The sequence below is a fragment of the Amblyomma mixtum genome, chromosome 3, assembly GCF_055824585.1.
Source record: "Amblyomma mixtum isolate Tamu chromosome 3, ASM5582458v1, whole genome shotgun sequence".
Taxonomy (NCBI): domain Eukaryota; kingdom Metazoa; phylum Arthropoda; class Arachnida; order Ixodida; family Ixodidae; genus Amblyomma; species Amblyomma mixtum.
The window spans coordinates 220,522,295-220,548,225 of NC_143014.1; the positions used below are offsets into that span (position 1 = coordinate 220,522,295).

Consider the following 25,931-nt stretch of genomic DNA (forward strand, 5'->3'; position numbering starts at 1 on the left):
CCCCCCTCCCAGCGCATCGCTGTCGCTTGGCACCCCCCTCGGAGGCGGCGTGTGCGAGCCCCGCTCTGGGCCGGGGAAAGGAAAGGAAGCGGCTGCTGCCAACTTAGCTCTTCTCCGCTCGCTTTTCAGCCGTCCACTTTTTTTTTTCTTATTTTCTCTATACGACTGGCGGATCGACGCTCTTCCAGCTCTCCTGCACTCGAGAAGGCTCGCCTTGCGAAATGACCCGTGCGCCGTGCATACCCGCGTATATTACCACCGATATTTTCAATTTTCGTAAGCTCCCGGACGAGCGATATACCTTCGGGGCCCGGAGGATTACGTAACGCTCTCTGTCTGAAAACATTCTCAAAACCCCGCACGCGTATTGGTCGATATATCCGCCGATCAGGGCCGACCAATAGGAATAGGGCTTTGAGACTGTTTTCAGATGGAGAGCGTTTCGTAATCCAAGTCCCTGGAGGGCAGCGACGACTTCCCTCTTCACCTGTTCAGAACTGTGAAGCGTCGGGGCGCTACTAGGACCCCAATAGCGAACCCGGAAACCCGGGCGCTTTTGGAAAACGGCGGTGTGCGCTTTTGTAGCTGCGAGACAGCTCGTTTCGACCGAGCTCACTAGCCGGAGGCGCTTTTGAGGAAACCGCGATTGTAACCTCGAGTCGACGCCGCGGTCGCCCGGAAGGCGGCCGTGGCGTCGTAAAGGCTTGTCGGTTCTCGACGGCTGCGCGGTTTTCAAACGATAAGCGTTTTCGGGGAATAGTCTCGGCTGTCGAATGCGGGCCCCGGCTGAACTCCGTCGCCGGTGCTGCGGGGTCCTGGTCTTCCGAGCGAAGATGTCCTTCCCGAATCGCGTTTTTTTTTTGTTTGTTCGCGACTCGGTGGTACGCGAACGCCACTTGGTGGCGCGGTGATGTTAGGCGTCGTGAATCGTTTCGGCTTACTTTTTGCACTCGTTCCGATTTGAGAAGTCAAACAACGAGGTGGACAAATGGAGTGCAAAGTTGTCTTACACTACTCACTATACGTCTTGTGCGTCATTCGCGGCGCTTTTGTCTTCGGGCGAGCCCTGTGGCGAATGCGTGAGGAGGTTGCGCTTTTCCGCCGACTCCTTTGTTCTCGTCTCGTCGCTCGCTTCGGAGCAGGGGAGACGGATGGAAGGGGGGTACAGGACGGAAACTGGCGTCACTGCGAGTCACTCCAGCGTGTCCTTCACCCCCTCCACGTCACCTCTTTTTCTGCCTTTGTCTTTTTCACTTTCCTCTTCCCAGCCTCGTCGCCTATCGCCCCTCGCTGTGCGTCATCTCTCTGGCTTGTCAAACTATCCTGTCGCAGGAGACAGGCCTAGATTAAATTTCCGAACTGCATCGATGCCTGTGTGTGTTAATGGAACGTCAGTGGGTTGATCCCGGGCGTTACTTGCTCTTTTTCTTTCACTGCCTTTGTTGAGCCACGTGGGCTTAGGCGCTTGCATTGCGATATGCGTGCGGGCAGGGTCTTTCGCGTCCCGATTTTATCGCGACCGCTTCGGGTGCAGTATGCGGTCCTCTTAGCCTTTTGTGTCTACCCGGCATACGAAGCCGCCCCTCGTTTCGTCCGAGACCCCTAATTAGATAAGGCAGTCCGTCCGGAGATCCCGAACAAAGCGCAGCGCAAACCAAAAATGACAAAAAAAAAAAGCGGGTTCGAGTGAGGGCAGTAATGGTGGCTGCAGGGCCGTTCTTCTTGTTTTCGTTCGCGCTCGCGAAAGATGGGGACATGTGCTTACTCAGCAGGATGAGCATTAGTATCGCTCGAGACGTTAGTTCTGCGACAAAACTTTTGTATAATTCAGTTCTGAAAGAAAAAAAAAAAGTCACATGACGGCGAACGTCATTTGGGCGACTTGAAAGTTATAAAACGCTGCTGCTTCAGTAACAGAAGCAAATGCGTTTTTTTTTTTTAAAGTTTCGCTGTTTATACTCCCGTGGCACGGGTCGAGGCACTTCTCTTGCTTTCGCCCCATCATAGCATTTGTTTAATCTATGCAAACTTCGGCTACTTCATGCAAATTCAATATTTCGGCGTCAGTAAATTAAATGAACAGAATTTCGAACCTTCGGTTCAAATAGGCTTTTTCATAATTGAACGAGATTCGGCCCTCCGAAAGGCCCTTCATGCTATTACCAGAACGGCGTGGGTCCCTTTTTCTACATGTCGACATTTTCGTACTTTTTCGAGGTATAAATAAATAAAACGCTGATCGTTTTCTGGCAGGTTCGTTTTGTCGAAAATCCTCGGGTCACGAAAATGAAATTTTGTAATTTTCCTGATTTTTTTTTACCGCGAATGAAAGGCAGTCGTCGATTTTTTTCTTGAATTCCACTGCATCATTGTCATTGGTAAAATTTAAAGTGCAAAAACATGTTGAAAAAAAAAAAAACGGAATTGAACACACGTCAAGAAAGGAAACCTTTGAAGGGTCGTATTTTCCTGCCGTCGTTCGTCGTCCATTTTTTTTTGGTGTCCGAGTAGTCTTCAACGTAGTGCATGTAATTCTATAATGCTCGCTGTTATAATTGCGTTGTCCACATGTTAGCCTGTCCAACACTGGGACGCACTTCGTTCGCGTCAGGGCTGCTCACGCGGGGGTGAAGTTTTGCCGCTGCTGGTTTCGCAGTGAAGATGAACCCGAGGATAGAGAGAAAAGAAAAAAGGAACGGTATTTCTAGTGCGCCGTTCGTTCTCTTAATTTGACTAATCAGGCTTACTTTTTGGGCGCACGTCTGGCTCCCATAATTTATGGCCTGCTCCCGAAAGAGGCGTCTTTTTTTTTTTTTCGAGAAGCAAACTTAGTGCGCACACTTGTCAGCGAAGCACCGAAAGAATAATAATAATAAAAAAAAACAATTGCTGCGTCGTTCGAGGGAATTTCTAGGGTGCGTTCGGTGAGAAAAACTTCATTACGCCCATTCAAAGGCGGCTGTAGCCCACTTCCTGCTCGGGTTACGTGTGCCCTATAGTTTAATTATTCTTTCAGCATTCACGACCGCCGGGGAAGACGGTATAAGCGGCAGTGTAAAACGGGTCGGGTGCGGCGTGCGGCTTTTTGACCCGGTATTAGATCAAAACTCTCCCTGCTTGCTTCCGCGGCGTGGCTTACCGCGCACCTGAGCCCCGGGTTAGTTTTTCGGGCTTTTGAACGGATTATTCGTACACGCTTCGGCTTGGCACCGCGCTTGGGATAGGCGTTGAAAATTCAGCGCACGAATCATTTGAGCGGAATGCAAGTTAAAAAATAATTGGAGACGGTGATGCAATTTTTGTGAGTTCCATAGGAAATTTAAGGCGAGAGTAAAATAAATGTACCGACTGAAGGGAGCTTAGGTGTGTCGGGAGCATGTCTCGTCCGTAGGGCTCGAGGGTGAACGAAAGTGGAAATTAGTAATTGGCGAGAAGAAAAAAAAAACGAAAAAAGAACGAATTATGCGAAATGACGCCGTGTGTGCTGAATTGTGCAAACTCAAAGGCAGAGAAAAAAGTTTGGAGTGCGCAGTCAATCCTTCATCGCGCAGAGAGGCCAGGTCTACCCCAAAAGCAAGTTGGGTTGTTCGGGGTCTCGCACAAGGAACGAGCCAAGTCCCACACGCGCGCGCACAAAGTACAAGGCACACCTGCGGCTCGAAAAGGCGCTGAACGTTCTGCACGTTCTGGGGGGCGCGATAAAATGGGCGAACAAAGAACGTGTGTTCCATTGTCTCGATAGATCGGCACGCTTCGCGAGAGTCGTCGTTCTTGGGGCGAATCTGTAATTGTCACGCGCCGACAAAGAGTTGTAAAGTTAGCGCCCGGTTGACTGACGGCTGCTGAGGCGGCACGGCAAAGCGACCGTCGCGCATGTGTTAGGTTCCGTTCGGAAATTTTCAGGCTAAAATTGGGCATAAAGTGAAAACAGAATTATCCCGTGTTTTCGGGGAATTTCAATAATTGACAGGAACATGATTTTTTTTTTTGGGGGGGGGGGGGGGGGGTGTGGCTAAAGACAATACAAATTGGCTATGCTAGTCATTTACGTGCCTGTTTCATTTCACTGCACTTGTATAACATTCTGTGAAAAAAAAAATGAAACTGTATTCTTACAATTTTTTTTTCTTTTTACACAGTAGCAGTTGGCAAGTTCCATGGGTAGCCTTCAACAGTCGCGACGAACAGCAAGAGTTAACGACAAAAATGCTATATAACAACCCGGGGAGGGAAGTGCAGGGATTTCCCAAACCGCTACAGGGAAAAAGTGCCCAAAATAGGGATTTCTCAGGTCGAAGTTAGGGAAGTATTGGTTTCCGGCATGGAACATCCCTGCTGCGGGCGGTAAGCTCGCCCATATGCGGTTCACGAAACGACCAGGGCCGATTCGGCCCGTCGTGGGCTTGCTCCGCCTTGGTTTTCTGCACCGGAGAGTGCTGAGGCAATCGAAAGGCAGCGGCAGCCAAGAGGAGTTGCTATGTGGCAGATAACTGCGTGTTTAAAATGGGGTAGCCGTCGCGCGCGGCCTGGCTAACGGTTTTTCCGCTCGGCTTCACTGAGTGCACACCGAACGTTCTCCTGACCGTGTCGAGAAGGGGTGAAAGGGGCTTCAAGCCAGCCAGGCATGCCTCCAATGGTTGCACTGACGCAGTCTTTGTGCGCAGAATTTCGTGGGCGGGTTTATGTCCACGAAATTGTAAGCAGGTTCCATCCAGCGCAGCGCTCGTCTGCCCTCCTGCGGGTCCACTGTGCAACGCGAGCGCATTTACTCAGTGGAACACCTGGCGGGATTTCACACGTGGCTAATTTGCTCCTGAAAAGTGAATTTCTGCGCCTTTAGACGATTCTTAGTGCTTGGTGCGCATTGAGGCCAGGGGCTTATATAACTTTAGAAAACCGTGGTGTACCTCTTTTTTTTTTTTTTCAGGGATAATGTTTAAGAGATACATGGTTCAAATGGGTCCGCCTCCTCCAAGAAGTGACCCGTAAATCCGCCCCAGATTTAAGCGAATTTCTGTGGCGAGAGAAGTGTTCTCAGTGTAGCCGTTTTGTTTTGCGTGTACCGCCCTCTAGCCGCGGCGGTGGCCGAGTGGTTTGAGCATCCCCCTCGCATGCGGGAGCTACGAGGTTCGATCCCCAGTGTCGCCGGGTAGCCACCGGTGATACAGTGGGTACAAGCTTTCCCCTGGCGAACTGCGTATAGTTGAACTGCAGGACAAAGACCTCTTCCATTATTAATCTGCAATCAGCTCTGTCGTTCGTCAGCTGCGGCACCTTTTCCGGGCAACAAACATTCTAATCTTATCTGTCCACTTGTCATCCCCTGCTATGTTTACCATCACTGGGGATCCGCTGAGTTACCGGAGGGGCCATCTTTTATCTACTCTCCGCGTTTATGACAACAGTGCCAAGTTTTGTACAGATCGTTCCAAGACAGCTTTTTGCATGGGAAGAGCAGTAGCACGAAATGACTGTTTTTACCGCTGAATGTTACGCCGTCCGTATAGCCGCAGAGAAAATAGAGAGTTATAGCATATCGTTACCGTGTTTACGTTACCGTTTACCGTGTTACCGGACGCCGGAGTTTCCGGTTAGCGCTACGCACGCTAGAAGACGTTTTAGCATATCGTCTCCCCGGTCTCTCCCGTAACAAGTTACCGTAAGGCGAAAACGAATGATGATGATGGTAGAAGGCCCAGCATTAATTACAAACAGAAATACGCATGCATTGAAAGCATTTCTTTGCAGTGAGGTGCTACATGCTCTTTAATCATCTTTTTCTCTGTATATATAGACGTGCTCACTACTTTTCTGCTAACGGCCGACTCAGTGGCTTCAAAAGTACCCTGACCAGTAGACAAGTTTACTACACAGAACGCACTAAGCTTGTGTACGCTGCGCTTACTGCGTTGCGAATGCTGTAAAAACGCAGCTACAACACCTTCTGTTTGCCGCGCGCAGCGTCGCTTCTTTGGATGTTTGGATGCACGACTTGGGTGTAAACATAGTGGCGCCATCTGGTGTCAGTAAGTCAAAGCGCTTGAACTCTGGACTGGAGAAACTTTTTTTTTCTGAATTTAGTGGTGAATATGACAAGCATTACCAGAATGTTTTTGTTTTTCCAGGAAGAAAACTATGAAAATAGAGAGAAAAATGTTAAAGCTGGCACAAAAGCTACAGTGTTGTTGCTTCCTTGGCTACGCGCTTGGAGGAAGGAAAATTTGCGACGCGGATAGTTAGGCTTAAGTGCTCGAAAATCACAGAATTATCTCAACAACATGGGCTAGTTGTCACTTAAACCTCGACGTATGGGTGAGAGTATGCGAAATAAAAGCGAACCGCTACCATTTGAGTGAGCTGTCGCATGAAAGAATCCAGCGGTGACATGCATTTATTCCGAAGCGGGCGAGCAGGGCGCCGCCATGTTTGTTTACAAGCGAACGCTAACTCTCTCCGCAACGCTGAAGAGTTTCCGTAAAGTGTCACCGGCCCGGTAATGGGCGCGCATGCGCAGATGTCGCCAGCCGAGCCCGGTAAACGGTAACTGAGCCCGGTAAACCGTAACGTAAACACGGTAACGATATGCTATATCTCTCTAATAAACGAGATTATGAAGGACAGTATAGTCTACGCCCTCGGCGTGCTCACACTCCCGCAAACGCAATCACGCCATTGCTTGGTGATATAATGCACAATATAACAGAGGTCACAACACAAAGGCGTAACATAAAATTATGTCCCAAGCCACACCGTAATTGATGGCAACGAGAGAGCGGATGTGTGCGCAGTACATGGTAGCAAGGAAATGAAGAAAATAAACATGCACTACAAAGAAAAAAAAAGTGAGTTATGGGGTTTAATGTCCCAAAGCGACTCACGCTATGAGGGACACCGTATTGGAAGGCTCCGGATGAATTTAGACCACCTGAGGTTCTTTAACGTGCACTGACAATGCACAGCATACTGGCGTTTTTGTATTTCGCCTCCATCGAAATACGGCCGCCGCGGTCGGGATCGAACCCGCGTCCGGGGAATCAGAAGCCGAACGCCAAAGCCACTGAGCCAGCATGGCGGGTCCCATTAAGATTACATGAAGTTAGCACACTGTAAACTGAGGGATAACTGGCTGTATACACGGAGTAATGACGTAAGGAATAAGAAACACCTGGTAAAACCTATTTCAGGAGAAAGTCATGTTTACATCGGGAACTCTTAATTTATTTATTTACAAAATACTGCAGCCCGAGGGCCAAGCAGAGTGGGCAATATAACAACAGCCAAAGATCACACCAAACTTCAAAAAAAAAAAAAGAGAAAACAGACAAACACTACAAAACACCTGTGTGATCAACATAAAGGCAGTCAGAAGTAAAAGGTTGCTGTATAAACAACATTGTCAAAAAGAAAAAAAAAACAGGAAGAAATATTATAAAACACCAGACGTAGGATTCCAAACAGAACTCAGATGAGAGGGAACAAGCGTTCTTCAAAATCATGAACATCACGCGCGGAAAAGACAAGAGCTGGCAAGCTGTTCCACTGAGCGATAGTGCGAACAAAAAAAAAAAGAAGTTTTTAAAGAGGTTTGTAGGGGCAAAGTACGGCGTAAGGCTGTGGTCATGAACGTTCCTAGTATGCCGGGTTAAGCGTGGTTAAGTAATGTGTCTTTGTATTGGGCACACACATACCTCGAATACAACTTTATTCTGACGAAACAAGAAAAACATAGTTGTGAATTCTTGGGGAATGTGATGACCACAAACTACGTTTTGGGTTCGTGCACTAAACTCGAGGACACTAAGGAATGAACACTTCCGACAATTTCATGACGAACACATCCCGTTGCAACCAATAGGTTACCCCCTGGGGGACAAAGCACTCGTTGGCGTTTCCCCGTGTTATGTTTTTAAAGGAAAAACAAAGCTTCCGAAGGAATTGTGAAACGTTAAATCATTTCAGTGCTTTCCCGCGGTGCAGGCGCATTAACACTGCTCTCCGCACTACATGGCCTGCCCATGCCAATTTCCTCTTGATTGCAACGATAGGATGCCATTAACTGGCGTTTGTTTCCCGGCCCACTCCGCTCTATTCCTGCCTGCTACCGTTGCCCATTCATTTTCCTTTCCGCAGTTTTACGAGCGCCCCTTTCATTCCTCGACTTGCACCCCCCCCCCCCCCCCCTTCCCTTCACCGCGCCTTTGTTTCCTTGCATGAGCTCGTAACGTCGTGCTCTGTCGCTTGCGCAGTAATTTTTCTTGATCGCATTTTCTGGGCACCTCGTGACCGAATCGGAGTATAGTTATGACAAAGTTACAAGAGGTGCTAGTCGGTGTTGCGTACTAAGTACTATTTGCATTAATGCGTTAAGTTTTGGCGAAAAACACCACGTTGCTCGACACAAAGTTTGACCAGTTGGCGGGTTGAAGCGCAGGGGTGTCAGGCTTTTTGGTGTCGGGCTATTGTCGCCTGCCTCATCTCATTCGCAACAACAGAGGAAAGGGATCTCTACTTTTTTTTTTTTATGTACAAGGGGTGCTAGGGGAAGCAGAAATCGGTCGCTGTTTCTTTCCGCAGGCAAGTTTTACATGAATGAGACAACTGGCGCATCGCATCGCGTCGACTTTCTAGCGCATCGCATTCATGTAAACGGCGATAATGCGTTAGGAAAGCGCGTCCCATTAATGCACACCTCAAAATAGTGTTGGAGGTGTCCCTCCTCTTTGCTGTGGTGGCTGTGCAATAATACCCCTTCAGCCAGATAACAAAGCAATCTGCGCTCAAGATGGGGGCGGCCGGACCACTCCACCGCGTGCAATGGGCGAAGGGGGTCACCGTCCCGCCAGAGTTTATGCGCTACATGTAAACAGTAGCGTATCGGCTCCGCGAGATGCGCTATAGGAAGTTCGGTGCGCTACTGTCGCATTCATGTGCTCTGCCTGGGCCCGTGTGAGCGTCTCCGTTCGGCGTGGCTCGAGTGCTTCGAAGGCTGTTTGGCAGCCACGGCGGAAGCGCCGCCAGTGATTGCGTGCGCGCAGCGGGAGCTCCCTTTTCCCGCCAGTTGGCCCCCAGCTTGGAACAGCGTAATCGTTTCCCACAAACAGCTGCGCGCGGCGGAGCCCCGTGCAGGTATACATGCTGGCAGCGCTACCTCGGTGCGTCTGCTGCGGCTGCGGCCGCCTGCGAGCGTCGCACCTAGGAGGACAGCGTCCAATTTCGGCGTGTTTTTGAAACCCCGAGCGATTTGCGGCTGACTGCGGCGGGCCCATTGATTGACCGCGGGCCCATTGATTGACCGCGTACTGCCCGTTGTCTTTTTTTCTTTCCTTTCATAAAGGGCAACTCTGATGTTTTTTTTTGCTTATTTTTGAGGGTCACGTATTTCAGACTTTTTTTTTTGCTCCACTTTCTCCTCTCCATCGGGATCACTTCCGTGTCAACTTTGACAGACGTGTGGCGTTCAATTTCTGCGCAGGCCAATTTTTTAAAAGTCTGCAGTTTATGCGACCTCAGTTCGGGCGTTTTTTTTTTTTTAGGGGTAACGCTGCATCTGTGGCGTCACGCACGTTAACCTCACCGAAGTCTTCGCACGTTAACTCAGGCTCCGTGCTTGCCGAACCTGAAATTTTAGTTTGCTGATCGGTCATATATCTCATGAACGGAGTCGTCGTTTTGCAGTCGCCATTGCAACCCATTCGACGCGCGTAAGAGGGTTTTTCCCAATAATGTTCGTGACTTCGTCGTTGTGTATACGTCAGAAACGTCGACTAAGCACTGCCTCCAGCCACGCAGCGGTTTGCTGTTTACAATTGCTTTACTCGCTATTTCGCAAAACGACTTGCCCGTACCTGAGAGAGAGGTCTCCGCAGGGCACGTAATGCGATCAACTCTGTGCTCAAAGGCGGCTATTTTTTCTTTTTGTTCCAAATCTCCCCGTGGCACAGCCCGCCACTACACGTGCACTGGGCGAGTGACTTGCTGTTGGAAGGGCACGCTGCTGCCGAGGCATGGGTTGTATGCTCTAACAGGACGGTTCCTCGCCGGTGAGGGATTCACCGACTCGTTCTAAAACTGGCGCACCACTCGGCACCGCGTCACCCATTTCAATTCATCCTTCGACGGAAGGAGAATAAAGGCGCTTCTTATCGACGGACCGCCCAAGTTAGCGAGTGCTGTCTTTTCCAGGCTTCTTTTTTTTTGTGCGTAGTACAAACGTGCATGCGAACTGGCGCAGCGACGCGCTTTGTACCCGTGACGGACTGGGGCTAACGACTAGGCGCGGCATATGCTGTATGCTCGATGGCCGCGTTGTCGCGAGTCGCTCTGGGGGTCGTCCTCGTGGCCCGGGCGCACTAATGAGGCGTGAAGCCGATGCTTTGCTCTATTAAGTGTAGACGCACAATGGCGGTTGCCCTTTATGGAAGCGGAATGAGCCAAAAAAGAAAAAAAGAAAGTTTTGATAGATGGGGCTGTACGTGTAGTTTCGTGGCGGGCACCCGTAAAAAAAAGGGGGGGCCCTGAGTGGTTTTTGCGCGTTTTTCGGGAGCGGCTCTACGCGGTGCGTATAGCTCCGTTGCAGAGAGGAAAGACATTGAGCCCCCGGTGGTTACGCTGCCTCGCTCGAAGCTTCGAGTGAATTCAAGCCCTGGAATTCGGGTGGCACCAGTGTATGCCGCCGAAGGCTCGAACGACACCGTGCAGCATGGTCTCGGACCCGGCAGCCACGGCTTAGTAGTGCTGATGTCAGTCCGGGCCACGCCTATACGGGCATTAGCTGACGGTGAGGCAGCTGTGTCACCGAAGATTTAAAAGTAGGCTTTTTGAGTTAAAAGACGCGTTTTCTCTGGCAATGTTTTGTCAATGGAGGCGGCCTCGAAAACAGCCAAGGCTTGATAACTATACATAGACTCCATCTCACGAGTTGTTGTGTGTGGGTGAGAGCCGTAAAGGCACAAGGCGACGGCCTTCACCTGCTGTGTGGGTGGCTGGCGAGCTGGCAAGACGGGTTCGCTTGTGGACGCCCTCGCCCCACACCCGTAAGCTTGCGCTTCGCTGCGGACAGCTGCGGACTATAGAAAGGCGGTTAAATAAAATACAGTTGTTGACTGTGAGACTATTACACGGCGTTACTAATAGCCGCGAAAGAGAGCACGTGAACAGTGGGATTGAGGAGTTCCAGACGCTTAACCACGTGTAGTCTGTAGAGCTATCGTGGGTGAGACGAACCCGCACTGCGGACACCTGGATACCCAGCGGCGCTGTTTCGCATCGTTTGATCGACTTTTTTTTCTTAATACTCTAATTGCTCTCGTAACACCCGTGACTTAGAGTGCGAAAATGTGGATAATTTTTCTGTTCTGTTTCAACTGTGCGTGAATTTATTGATGACGTACTTGAAGAACAGCTCTCTTCCAACGTATCTATCGAATCAAGGTCAGTGTTAGCGGCCAGATGTGTAGTCCTGCTGGAAGATTTAATCGTGCAAAAAGTAACCCTAGTGGCAAAGCAGCACAAAAACTTCTGCGGTCGTTGATAGAGCAGCTTTTTTTACGTTTTCATATTTATTTACTGTATGCGCCTGCTGCGTATTTCCACGGAGTTTTGTCATCCTTACATATTCAGAAATTATCGAAATTAGCTAAATTTAATTCTGCTGTCATCGTAACACATCACCTAGTTTTTTTTTTTTTCTCATATATTTCTGCAATGGAGGAACCAGTTGTGATAATATCCTGTCAGCCTTCACAACTTTTCTCCGGCATTCTCTGCGCCTGTACGCATTACAGAGTAAGGTACAATCGACGGACGCCTTTCAGACCCCTCTCGGGGGCCTCCCTTGCTCGGGAGACACCTTTCTAGCTCGCAGAGGCCGACCTCGCGGCCCCGCAATGGACAAGTACAGTACGGTCACTGTTAAAGGGAACATGCGATCGCGTGCCCTCCGCGCTTCACGAAGGCCTGCTGCCTAGATGCTGCGAGAATAGGCGGCATGAGACGCATGCGTGGAAAGACCAACCGCCATGCTTACTGCGCATGCGTCTTGTGCCGACAATTCCCTCAAGTTCTCGGTGGCAGCGCGCCGCGAAGCGCTGAGGTCACGGGATCTCATGTTCCCTTTAACAGTGGACCGTACTGTACATGCCTTCCAAGTTTTCGCGTGGAACAAGGCTTCCGCTTCAGCTCATTGCAAGTTCAAGGCTCCGGAGGCTTCTGCATCCCAAATTGTTTGCCTTCGTGAGGAGTCGAGGAGTGACCGCAATAAACTGTATCGCGAATGGGTTCTCACTGGCCGCCAGCTGGTCGTGCAGCTCTCGGCTATGACTTAGACTTTCCGAGAAGCAAAGAGCCCAAGGCGACCGCTTGTGCGCCATGCTACAAGGAACTCTCGTCCTCACCCCTCCGAAAGCTAGAGGAGGTCTTCCACGGATGCTGCTGGAGCCCCACTTCGCGGATTTGGAGCAAACCCTTTGGGCACTTTACTTTTGACAAAGGCTGTGTACTTCGCCGACGGCGAAGAAAGTGTCGTGCGCTGTTATCGTTCTGAAGGAAGGAAAGAAAAGGGCTGTACGTGCTGCTCGCGGAATGCGCCGGTCGAGATTGGCACGATGTGCACAGCTGAAGCTGTAGGCTTTGTTTACACTCGATGGAGCGCTGGTCATCTTCTGGTCATTCAATAAGCGAGGCTTATTTCGGACGTTTAGGAAGGACATGTATAGGGATGCACTTGAAGGACTGCGACGTATAGGAACGAAACGGGCGAGTGGCTGTTATTGGCGATTTATTGAAAGCGAAATAAAGGTGAAACGAAAGGATGTTGCCAGCCGTGGCATCTGCCATCGAAGCTTGAGGCTCCGGAGCTGCGGCTAGCGGAGGTAAAAGGGACACGGAGGGGTAAAAAGGAGGGCAGCGACAAAAAGAAAGGACAGGGGTAGGGGTGTATATACAACACTGTGTAAGATATACAACTGAACAGCATAGCTCTGCCATTCGCTTTTTTTTCTCGCGCTCGGGGCTTTTGTGCCTCTCCTCTTCCGAGAGCGCAATCTGCACTTCTCTCGCTGAAGCTTGGAATCGAAAATCGATCCTATCGCTCTCGACCTGGACGGCGCGGCCGTCTCCGTGTTCGGAAACCTCGAGGCACAGGTAGGTATGCACATTTCGGAATGCCGCGTAAGATGATGCTCCGCCCGCCTCAGCTGGCAGTCACGTCGCACGGTGCTCCGTTGCTCCATTGTTCTCACGCGTCTGCTGCTGCTACTTGTCGCTCTTTCTGTTCGTTCTATTCACGGTAGCGCACGCGCGGATCACGCCTACCTGGCAGTATGCTGGCGCTTAAGCTCTGCTTTCTCACGTCCTGTGATCGTTTTAGTTTACGGGGTTCTTTCTTTCTTTCTTTCTTTCTTTCTTTCTTTCTTTCTTTCTTTCTTTCTTTCTTTCTTTCTTTCTTTCTTTCTTTCTTTCTTTCTTTCTTTCTTTCTTTCTTTCTTTCTTTCTTTCTTTCTTTCTTTCTTTCTTTCTTTCTTTCTTTCTTTCTCATTGGTTGGGCCTAACTAGCTAACTTTTTAAATAATGGCTTCTAGAAAAAAGTGTCTACCCGAAAGTTGTAGACCACCTTGAAAAACGGCTAGCCGAAATGTTTGCCACAAGACACCTTTTACGTAGCTTTTTTTATCGGGCCTAAAAGAAAGCCAGCGACATTCAAAATCTGACACTTGACCGAGTTTAGCGCCCCAGACGCGATCTCAAAGATAAATATCCGCGTATCTCGTATATACCTCGCCCAGTTTCAAACGCAAAACCCTGTCGGTGGCAGCGTTCCGGAGATAAGCGGATTCTTTTCTCTCCCAGCGCGTCTTGGGGCGCTCAAGTAGAATTCCGCCCACTTTAAGATTGGTAAAATGTTTAGGGGAATCCCCCAAGGTGGAGTAGATTTGTAATAAGGGAGTAATTACTCATTGGCATCCACCCGAGCGCAGCCATACGGCCACAAAGGAAAGCTGTACAGCTTTCTCAGAAACTTCGCAGTTAAAGAAAAATTCGTCCTGGTACGGGGTTCGAACCCGGGACCACCGCTTCACCGGAGCAGTCGCTCTACCAACACTGTTCCCACTTCGAGTTATTCATCAATTCGCTCTCGCCCTACCATAAGCTTGCCGTCCCGGTTAGCTCAATTGGTAGAGCGACTGCTCCGGTGTAGCGGTGGTCCCGGGTTCGAACCCCGGACGAGGACGAATTTTAACTGCGAAGTTTCTGAGAAAGCTGTATAGCTTTCCTTTGTAGCCGTATGGCTGCGCTGGGGTGGTCGTCAATGAGTAATTACTCCCTTATTTCTTTTATGGTCAGTAATAATAATAATAATAAAAAATCTACGTAAACGGTACCTTGTTTCAAACCTTTCAGCTGGTTGTTTTTCAAAGTTATTTACAATTTTTATATTGACACTTTTTTCCCCAAACCAATATTTGAAAAGCTAGCTAGTTAGTCCCAGCTAATTTACTAATATTGCGGAACAAAAAAAAAAGTACTGCAGACTATAGGCCACACGACTCTCAACAGCACTGAGTTGTTTTCGCTTGCCTTGGACACTGTCCTGTTTAGTAACTTGGTTACATTTAGCTGAAACACCGTGTTATACACGTTGTGTTGCTGGCTGCAGTTGCATTCGTTTTATATGAGTGGCGCACGGCACAACGAGTTGCCGTATAGAGCAGGCGTCGTGAGGGGAGTCGGTCTGTCTCACCCAAACCCGCCGTGTTGCACCCTAGCTCAAAACCGGCTCGACCCACTTTTGTCATGCTTATGCAAGCTGCTATGCACTGTGATCCTGGGGCGCATTGTTCTTCATCAGCCGCAGCCTGTCAGATGTCTGATCCTGACCCAGTATACACCGTGCTCCCGCTGGGCACGGTGGCGGTCGGTGTGACAAAGTGTCCGTCACTCTTGCAGAGATCGAGTATACTGCAGTGGCACGGAAGTCGGGCCATTGTTCTCGAGTTCTGGTATCGTTCTCGCCCCCCCCCCCCCCCCCCCCCCCCCCCACGGGTTTATTGACTGCATGTTTTGTAGCGTTACAGTTGATGCTTAGGGAGGGCCACTGTTGAGCCTATAGCCACCTCACGTTGCTTCTCGGTACAACAAAAAATATTTTCCTTTCGGTACGAGTTGACTGTATACTTTTCAGCAAGAGCACGTTGCAAGGTGTCAGCGTTTAATGACGCCCCAGCGTGATGTACAGTCTTTGTCAAAAGTTTAGAGCCCAGGGGTTTTACTACTTAGCCTTGCAGTGGGACTCCTGAAGCATTCTGGGAAGTCATACCCATTGAAGGAGGCAGAACCAGAAATCTTCTTACCCAGAGGAAATTTGCAGCGCTGGAGATGCATCACGAACCACACAGTGAGGCTCAGAAGCAAACCCCCTGGGCTCCAAACTTTTGACAAAGGCTGTACAGAAGCTGCAAGCAACTCGTCACTCTGTACTGCAAGCCCGCTCGCTTGGCTCGGCGGACGCTCACTGACTGCACTGGACGTGTATTTTGCCATGCGACGGGGGAGCAAAGTTCGGCTGAGCGGTAGTGGAGTGTATGTAAAATACCTACTAAGTTCGAAATTCCCGTCATGTGCAGCCCCATCATTGTGTATACCTCTACGTTGCGCGCACCTTCGAGTCGGAGGGCAATGGTAATTGCAAGGTGTTGCACGAATGTGCATATACGTCTGCCGTCTCAGCTACTGGCGTCCTTGTGCTCCTTGTGCGGCCGTGGCAGCAGTGCTGATGGCTTCCCTCTTCTTCTCTCCCACAGAGGTGCATTTTCAATTGTGCGAAGGTGCGTCCAGAAGTCAACGGGGCTCGAGTTCGCCGCCAAGATCATCAACACCAAGAAGCTTTCGTCGAGAGGTGAGTCGCCTTCGGCCTCTGCGCGCGCGCGTATGCGTCAGCGCTTGAATCACACCGCGGGAGGTCTACGCCGTAGACGCCATACTCTGACTTCCTGCTGGCAGCCCTCGTGGCTTTTCCCGCCTTGAGATCATTTTCTGTGCCTCCTGCTGCCAAGGTCCAGTACGCCCTGCGTAGATTCACTAGAGCCCTGTACTTCTCGAAGCGACTTCAAGTGTGCAGATATGAGCCAGCGGGATGCACGTTCGGAGGCCGGATACTTGTTATTTATGTTTGTTTTTCAGATTTTTTAATGCTCCTTGCGGCAGTCTATCGCGGCCAAGCTGCGTTCGTGGCCTTTAAACCTATAGTCGAATTATCTGACCCGGTGCGATTTCTGAGTTACTCTTGGATGCCGCAGCGCGCTGCCTGCGGAGTGCCTTCGCCTTCTTTCTGCGCGGTGTCGCTTTAGGAGGCATGGACCTAAAGCCTCTCAATTGAGGGGCTTTAATGGACCGCTCTGCTTCAGTTGCCACCATGCACGCTCATAAGTTGGGTATACAAGACTTCTGATGCAGTAATTTTTTACTCCTTTTCTTTTTTCTCTTTATCCGGAAGCTGTGCCGTCGCCGGTGCTCTATATAGTGCTATATGCGCCTTTTTGCGGCGCTAAACTGGCGGCTCGTTTAACTCTGGAATCGCCCGGTTCGCCGAGTCTTTTCACGAGGCGTAGCCGGGCAGACGGGTTCTTCCGCATTCTTCCCGAGACGCGACATTCCTTTATCTCGCGAAGCTGCTTCCTTCCGATTCGTCGCCGTCGTCTTGCTGGGGCGTTTCTTTCCAGGACGGCGGCGGCAGCAGCAGCCGCACAGCTAAGCCGGGGGCCTTTGTGGTGCAAATGAGCGGCGTCTGGAGGCGCCTTTGTTTCCCCCAAGACCTTCGCCATTGTGACCGCTTCTGTCATTGCGCGCGCCCAGCTTTATCGCGAAGCTGTTGAGGCCCGTAAATCCCCGCTGGGTGTTACAGGGTGTAGTAGGTTGGGGAGGAGGAGGAGGAGACGGCGATCTTCCCTCGGCGCACCGTGTAATGAATGGCCCGATTAATTTTCGTGATCGGGGCGGTTTTGCGCGAGGGGAGCGCGGCTTATTTTTGCGTCGCTCGGTCCGCGCCGAGGCGAGCGCGTGAACTTTGCGTCATGGAAAATAATTGGGGGCGCTGCGCTTTCACCCGCGTTCTTTGACGCCCCGCGCGCTTTTCGAAGGCGGCGGCGTGCCTGAACGAACGTTTTGTGTCCCCGGGGCGCGCTCAGCGGGCGTGCGTGCGGTGCCTGCTGCCGTCTCATTCTGGCGATAGCGGCCGCGCGTCGCGCCGCTTGACAAAGGCCGGGCAGGACGACGGCTGTTGCTTCCGCGGGGTCCTTGTTTCACTGCTGACATGCCGGTTTGACGGCCACATTAGGAAGCTCTATACTCGGGCACAACTTAAGTCTGCAGTGATGCTCCGCCCGCATTCAGGACCGCCGCACAAAATCCCTCAACGACAAAGAAGTAGTCCGTTGCTGAAACTTTTCTTGTTAACGAAACAAGGAGCTAAACACAGTACAAAAATTATAAGCTTTACAATATTGATACCTGGCTTGTTTAATAAAGTCAAACATTAAAGAGCTGATTTCGTATGCTGTTGTGGTTGGCTAGCGGAGTGATACAGGATGCCGCGGACGGTGACCCAGTTTTACCAACTGCTGTTTTGTTAAGTTGTATCCCATCATAACACAGTGTACACCGCCTAGCACCACCGCTTACCCCGCGACCGCCTGCCGCTAATGTCCATGCGCAGATATGGCTCACCCGCCAGATGCAGGTCAGCTGCCGGTGTACACCTGGCGCTTCGGGCCATCTGCGCGAGCGCATTGGAGGCGGTAGACGGTGTACACTAGGCTAAAACTTTCTGAAGTTTTAACATAGCGTTATCGCTACCGCCAGCCGTTGTCATGAGCGCTGTTTATTATTATTATTATTTTTTTATTATTATTATTATTAGTGGTTTGTTTTATAAAATAAATGCGGGAGTAAAACCACAGGGAGAAGAGTGTGAAGGGGAAAGAAAGAGGGGAGCGATAGGGAGAACGGGTAGGAGTAGGGCGAAAATATGCACTATTTACAAATACAGAATGTGTACAGTCGAACATCATTATTAAAAAAAAAACGGTTTATAACGAAATGATGGGTATAACGAAGGAATGACGATTCCCCTTGGAAGCTCGGTGTCAGCACGTGCTATAACGAAGTAATCGCCGGGCCCTTTCAGCTTCGTTAAAACGAGGTGCAACTCTACCCGGACCGTAATGGCGCCGCGGTCGCCTCGTCTGTTCTGCACTTAATGGCAAGTGCGTAAGTATTCGGGAGCACAGGTTTCGCGGGAAGCAGTCTCTGCCTCCTGTTTCGTGTCACGTTCACAGTAGCCGGGTAAGGAGGGAGTGGGCGTGCGGAGGCGATCTGAGGCCATTGCCATCGCGTCGTCGATAAACGGGTGTACGTGTGCCGACTCCGTCCCTTGGAATGCCGGCGGCGGACTTATCTCCGCACACTCGACTGTGCTCGTTCCCGCAACGACCAGTGAGTATTCGCTCATCGCACCCACGTATGCAGCGAAGGCCAGTGCATGCACGCTCACCGACGATTGCAGCGTATCGCTGCTGCCTGCCTGCTCGCTCGCCGCGGGGCGTCTGACCCCCTGGCGGCACGCGGGCCAGCCGTGTTGAGGCAGGCATCCCAGAGAGGGCGCCCGTCCCGAGAGCGCTTCTGGAGCACCCCTTAGATCGCTGGCGGCTGTCCAGTTTATTTATGCATGCTGCAGCCCCCCCGCGAGTGGTTATAGCAGGAGTGGCGCATGAAATGCAACATTGTGCAGTGTAAATAAAACACGTGGCGCGGAGGCGCGAGGAAGTAAAATTCCCAGCGAAAAGTGCAGCTCAGCTGCGGTAGTGTAGGAAGAAATGAATCGCAGAGGTATTGAATGCCAAGCACGGCTTGGAACTACAGTTGCAGGTATAGGGAACGCGTACAGTTATCGCGGGCGGGCCTATCGGCTGTCATTCGGCGCAGGGACTGACCATTTATGCGTCGAATGGGAGCCGTACACTGAGATCTGTAGGGCTCTGTGTTCGCGGCGGAAACCTACAGCCCGTATACATACAGACGTAGATCTGCAGATCTACTGTGGCACGATTAGAATGTGAGACATTTTTGCTCAGGGACGCATGGATACTTTTCTTATACTTTTTTTTTGAGGCATAGCCTAGTAAAGTTTGCCTGTTGCCGTGTGTGCTGAGGGCAGTGAAGCTTCAGATTTTTAACCAGCCGTTCGCCACGTCTGGCGGAATTAACTGCAGCGTTTCGATTGTGTTTCGTCTTTCCTTTAGGTTCCCGCCGCTGTCTCTTTAGTGTAGTCACTTTTAGGTGATCTGGTGCCCGCTGAATATAGTCGTGGGAATTCTGAGCACTAAGACGAGCGTAGGAGACCTACATGTTATGTTTCTTGTCATACCTTGGAACATAATAACCAGTAGTCAGGGGCAGCGGCAGCCACCGGCGTTCTGAAATACGAATGCCGACCACCGACTCTTCAAGTCCTCTGTTTCGCTCAATAGGTGTTTTCAGCCAGTCAGCCATTCCATAAAATGGGAAAAAAAAATGAACCAAGGAACAAAAAATTCCGCGATCTCGCATCGTGCATTTATGTGCGTGGCCGAAAGAAATTACTCAGGTAATTCGTCCCGCGTAGAAAGTGTTAGCGAGCGTCGCGCCTGCCGCAGCGGACGCACAACCGTCTGCTATGCGAACGCACTTAACTCCTGCGTCTAGCCTGTTTTTACGCCACCTGCGTCGAATGATGGTACAGGCGAGAGCGCTATAGGAGAATAATAATGGGGCGGAGTGCATTTGGCAGGCACTCAGGTCGTGCATAGTAGTATACCTCAAGAGGAGAATGTATAACTGCTTGAAATTAAATTGATTACGCCGCAGCCATATATGGCAAGGAAAAGTACAAGCTTAGCGTTGAGAGTCAAGGAAAGTGCAGATGGGGTCAGGGAAAAAAGGCCAGTGAATGGTATTCTAGTTGCCGCCGCGGTGGCTCAGTGGTTATGGCGCTCGGCTGCTGACCCGAAAGATTCAGATTCAGATTTATTTCAACGGGTTCCATCCCTGCCGCGGCAGCTGAATTTCTATGGAGGCGAAATTCTACAGGCCCGTGTACTGTGCGGTGTCAGTGCACGTTGAGAACCCCAGGTGGTTGAAATTTCCGGAGCCCCTCACTACGGCGTCCCTCATAGCCTGAACCGCTTTGGGACGTTAAACCCGATAAACTAACCAACCATTCTAGTTGAACATTAAGAGGAAGAAATGGGCAGCAAGATAACCGATGGTTCCTATAGGAAGTAACGGAACGAATTTCATGAGAAGGCAAGCATAGCTGGGGGCGTCGGAGAGTCAGGTGGGCTTATGCGATTAGGAAGTTTGCGTGGATAAGGTGGTCGCAGCTGACTCAGGACAGGTTGAATTGGAGGGTTACGAGAGTAGGCGTTTGGCCTGTAGTAAAAGTTGGTTGTGATAATCATGACTTCTAGCAAGACACACATGCTCTCCTCGTTGGCAGCTGCGCCGCTTTCCGCTTGTTTCGAAGCCACCGGGTCCCGAAACGCTGCTCGGCCGCGCTTCGTTCTTTTCTTTTTTTTTTTTTTTTTCGCAAGGCCTCCTGGAAGAAGTAAAGTCGGCAGCCTTCAATACGGACCCTCCGGTCGCAGTTCCGGTGTATCTCGAAGGGCCGGTCTCTGAGTGCCGGTCGGATGCCGCCGTGGCCTCCCCCGCACTGCGCATGGCTTCCCAGTCTGGCTCACGCCGGGCGCGCTCTGTGCACTGCGAGGAGCGCCCACTCCGACGCCCGATCGATAACGTCCGGCCGGGCGCGGCTCTCTTCAGCTCGCACCGTTGCACATGGCCGTGCGCGCCACTGCCGAATCCGCTGTGCAGTGCCAACCGTGGCACTGGCGCTATCGGAAGTCGGCTCGCCGGCAAATGACCTGGTCAAGCGTGGGGAGGTCTCTGCGTCATAGCGGTGGAAGGGAAAAAGAAATGTGTGCCTTTTCCACGGTAGCCGCATTAGATCCGCGCATTGCAGGCGCGGTGTTTGCACTGTCCTGGGCAACTAAAGCAGCGACGGCCTAGCGGGAGGGCATCCGCATCGCTTGACGGAGGTACTGAGTTCGAGTCATGGTGTTTCCCTGACTGTACGCTGGTTTCTTTGCATAAGGGCCGCTGCTGGCGTAAGCTAGGTGGTCCGGGACATATGTGTTAACAGATTTATTGGTGAGGTCTCGTGGGGCCGCTTTCTTGACGTTTGGTTCAGAGCTGGACGGAAGCTGGAAAAGGCGCAGCTGCAGGCGTTGGCGCCTTCTTGTATATAGGCGCGTCGCGCTCCCTGTACAGTCGGACACAACTCAAGAATGAGGCGTCGTTTCCCCGACAAAGGGATCGGCCGATTCTCATCAACCTGCTATCGTGACAATGCAGGTAGCGACAGAGGAAAGGGGTAGTCCCTGCATTGTCACGCTAGTAATTTCGTGAGAATCGGCCGACGCCATTGGCTGAAAAGGAGGTCCTCTGACGGGCAAAAGCCACTTCGCTCTTGAGTTGTATCCGACTACAGTACACCGGTCATGACGGTCATAAAAAGTGGCGGCGTGAGAGCCTGCAAGGCTGAAATGTTGGTTCGGCATTTGTTTTCTCGCATGCGCAGATGAAATTGAGATCCGTGCGGGCAAGCGGCTGTTGCTAGAAGAGGAAGCGTGCCTTCTGCAGAGTCGGTCTGCTGAGCGCGCGCACGTTCCTTCCCTAGTAGAGGCAGCGCTGTCCTTATCCTCGAATGCCTCTGACTTGCGCGTACTTGACCGGTTTCACTTCTCAAATAGACCCTGGCGACGATATATCTCCATTGACAATCCCACGGATGGCAACTAGGAGATGCCGAGGCATGATTTGTGGCACTTCGCCCTCCGTAACCGTGCGGGGCTCTGGGAAAAGAATCGCCCCGGACCCATTCCAGCTTCGCATTGGATAGGAGGGGGGCCCACGTGTTCCGTCGGCCTCTGTTCGGCGCTGTCACTGCGCGACAACCTCGGCTCGAGGAAAGCGGCGGCGACAGTCGTCGTCTCGCCCGGAGAGCAGAGGCGCACGCACAACCGCCGGAGACGAATGGCGCCCAAGAAGGATGGTTTCCCTGCGGCCGCCGTCTCCTTTTGTCCCAGCCACGTGGCGAGTGCGTGCGGGCCGCCGACGGCGCGCGTGTCATCGATGATAGTTTACGGCGGAACAGCGCGGTGCCGCCAGAATAATTGGGCAATCCATCAAAAGCGAAATGGGGGAGGGAGTGTATGGCAGCGCCCGCGGAGACAAATGGATCGGCAGACGGCGCGGGTGGCGGCAGCGTCGTCCACTGCGCCCCCTCCGACGAACGCGCCGGTCCGTCTGCTTAGCAATTCTGGCCGCGTGTTCGCGCTCGCCCCGGGCGGGCGACGTGCTCGGCGCCCTAGGCCCTAGGAGTGAACACCCCCACCCCACCCGCCCTCCTAAGTTGGCATTGATGCCGTGCCCGCCACTGTGTGCGGAGGTGGCTGGTCGCCGATGGCCATTCCTTTCCGCGCTTTCGTCGCTCCTCTCGCCGGCACTGAGATTCCGAGACGAGGGGGCGTGGAAGATTCTGCTCCCTGCACTCGCGATAAGTGCGCGCCAAGTGCCGGAGGAGGCGCCGCGCGGATCTGCGATGATGTGATTCTGGGAGAGTGATTTTTGGGAGCGCTGGAAGGGATGTTCGCAGCGTTTCGCCTGTCCTCGCCTTGGGGGGCCTCCCCGGACTTCGCCTGGTCCAATCCCCTCCGAATTTTTCTTTTTTGTTGATGTCCCAGAGGATTGCTTTGGGCATTGCCCGCTGTGCTCGCTGGGTGCCGAGGCTTTCGCACTGTCTTTTCGTTTTGCTTTCTTGAGTTCCTGCGATTTTTGATCACTTTCGAGATTGCATGTCGGGGTGTGCAAGGGCCTTTTGCACGTATGCGTGCTGGCAGGCAGCTATAGCTCGTTGATTGAGTCGCCAGCCGTCTCGGCATATGCGGGACTGTCGCGGCTTGCCCTGGTCCTGACGGTTATTTCTCCTGGATTTAGATCTGCTGCTCCTATCCTTTCTTACTATAGCTTCTGCCTTTCTTCCCCTCCCCCTGTCTTTTTATACCCGCTAGCCGCAGCTCAGGTGCTTCAGGTTTCGATGGCAGATGCCGCGGCTGACAACATCTGTTCCTTCCATTTTTATTTTATTAATAAGTAGCCACTAACAACAGCAACTGGGACTGGCGAACCCTGAAAACCGCATACGCAGCGCGAACATCAAACGGCGTTGCTTTCGTGGAAAAAGTGTCTTCTATCATGCGAAGCTTGAGGAGCCATGAGAGAAGTCGGAGGCGCGTTGAACGTTGTGGAAAAGCTGCTAGTCCACATAACCTTCCGCCTTAAATGAAAGGATATCGACGGGCACATCCTCAAGCAGGACGTTTAGCTGTAGCGTCAAGTTTCTAAACTGTTTTGCTATCGGGAAGGAAGGCTTTCAGCCAGTACCTTTTTGAATGGCGGCTAGGGTGAAAGGCAAGTAAATACACGATAAAGGCAGCTTCTAGGATGACCGCACGAAACGAACAAGCCGGCAGCGAAATCTTTTGAAGCGCATAAATAAAAGCTAGTTTAATATTTTATACGTCATGTTTTGTTTCTTTCGTCATTGACCCCCCCCCCCCCCCCCCCTCTTTTTTTTCTGTCCTTCATTGGAACGTTGGTAACCCCGTGCGCAAAATATCGTGTTACAGCTTTTGTGAGCTCGGAAAGGAGAGTTCAAACACAGCCCATCGACTGCGTCTGTACTTAAGGTTAACACGTGTTCTAGCCCGGTGTTTCAGTTCAGGTTGTGGAGCCGAAGGTCGTGCTTTGGTTTCACCAGGAACGTTGGGTAGCTTATGGAGGCCTTCAGTTCGCAGTCGAGGTTATTGTGGTTCGTTGCCCTTGGATGAGTTAGTGGACGCTTCGACTACGGATAAGCCAGCTTCGCATTTCACTGGTGGTGTTTGTTTACCTGGCCGTTCAGCCTTTGTAATCGATTTCTGAGCAGGGCCGCTTGCTTCAGCACCTCGGGAGTTTTCTTGTCAGAATCTCGCTCAACTGCTTGCAATACAGGGCGCTTGTTTGCACCACTCTTGTTCGAGGAAAGGCGCCAATTCCGGGTGCTGCAGGCAGGTGTGTTTATCTGGACACCGAGCCAAAGGTGCGAAGGGGCAGAGGAAGTGCCCGGTGGTCGCATCCCCCCTCCCCTTTTCCAGCTAATGCTCCCTGCTTTGCTCTGCCGTCATCGAGCGGGGCGCGACGGCATCGCCGCATCATGTGGCGGCGGTTGCTCTTGGATCGCCTCCAGTGGGCTTCCGGCCTTGGCGCGCCCATTTGCCGTCGGCGGACTTGTTTGCCTCGTTGCGCGATCCCCCGACCGCCGGCCTTGCGCGCGGGTTCTGGCGGGCCGCGGAGTTCTGGGCACGATCATCGCGGGTCGCCGCTTCTCGAGCTCTGCTCCTTTGGCTCATCGAGTGACGCTGGAGCGAAATGAATTGAATGAAGCCTTCCGACTGTCCTTTTCGTTTATTCGTTTCTAGCTGCGTGCCTGTGATGGGCATTTCTCGCCGTCGAGCGTCGAGAACGGGGGGGGGGGGGGGGGGGGGGGGGGGGGGGGGGGGGGGTTGGAAGGACCATGCGGGTTTTCTTCGTCCCCGCCCGCTTCTTCTCTTTCGCTGCCGAACTCCCCTGGTGGCAGTATTTCAATCGACGAAGGCCCCTAAGCAGCAGGCGCCCAATCTCGCCGTGTCTCGCAGCGCAACTGAAAACTGTCTCGTCGCCCGACTGGTGCGAACCGCGGTTCCGACCCTGGGCCCCAGTTGGCGCACTGACGGCGAGCGCCGGCTCTTTCCAGGTCTCCCCCGGAAGGGGCGTGCATGGGATATAGCGCCGCGCGCTTTGACGTCACTCTTTAGCGCCTGTGGCACGTGCCTGTTGGCCACCGAGCCGTGCAGGCACGCCTGCCTGCTTCTGTTTTTATCATTTCCCCGTCAACTGTGCCCGCGCATTGCAATTCGCGCGCGCGCGTGTGTGTTAGCATCCGGATTTTGCGTCCGTCTGCATGCGTTGAGTCACGAGCGGCGCATGCGTGGCGTATCGTGGACTCGCCGCTTCGCACACGCGCGCGACAGCTTTCGCCACTCGGCGCCGGCGACCACGCCGTGCGCGCGTGCGCCGATGTAGTAATCCCGGGCCTAGCGGCACCGTAATCGGGTTTCAAATCCGCGTGTAGCACTGCTGTGCGCCGGCTCCGGCCGGTGCCGTGCCCGCTGACCGGAAAGGGAGCAGTTTGTAGCGAATCGCTCGTTAGGCGCGTGGCTGTTACGTCGCGCCTCCCTTCTTCCCCGCCTTTCGGCAGTTCACGGGGGCAGAGAACGGGCGAGGGTTGTTATGCGCCGGCTGCTGCGGCGGCGCTGCCGTGTGCGCCCCGGGCTGCGCCGCGTCGAAACCCTGTTGGCGTGAAATCCAGCGCGCGTTATTCGGGCACTGCGCAGCTTGACTCCCCCCTCCCCGCTGCGTCCTCATGCCAGTTTGCCCTCGTTTAATTTTTTTTTTTTCATTCCGGCTCGTCTCTTTGCGCGCACGGCTGGTTGCGTGTTGGGTGGCGCGCCTGCCGTGTTTGGCCCACGCGCTGTTTACCCGCGCAAATGGGCCTCGCGGGGGGAGTCCGCGCCGTGGGATATGGCTTGCTCTTCGCCCGCTTCGGGTGCGTCGTCGGCGCGCAGTTCGCTCCTTTCCAGGCGCTCACTACGGTTCTTTTTTTTCTTCTTCTTTCTTGGTGCTTTATTTTTCAGCTTCAGCGAAGCCGAAAACAATCTCCGAGCGAGCGGGCGGTCTGCGGCGCTTGGCGGCAGTCTCGCTGG

At 52.3% G+C, this 25,931-nt stretch overlaps 1 protein-coding gene across 21 annotated transcripts in view; it reads left to right on the forward strand.

Moving 5' to 3' along the window:
* CaMKII (Calcium/calmodulin-dependent protein kinase II) overlaps nucleotides 1–25,931 on the forward strand; it is a 166,680-nt gene that overhangs the window by 6,740 nt on the left and 134,009 nt on the right. For all 21 annotated transcript variants that reach the window (XM_089582793.1, XM_089582790.1, XM_089582792.1 and 18 more), the window contains exon 2: nucleotides 15,798–15,892. In XM_089582793.1, coding sequence (XP_089438919.1) covers nucleotides 15,798–15,892 — 95 coding nt within the window. The remainder of the gene's footprint in view (nucleotides 1–15,797; nucleotides 15,893–25,931) is intronic.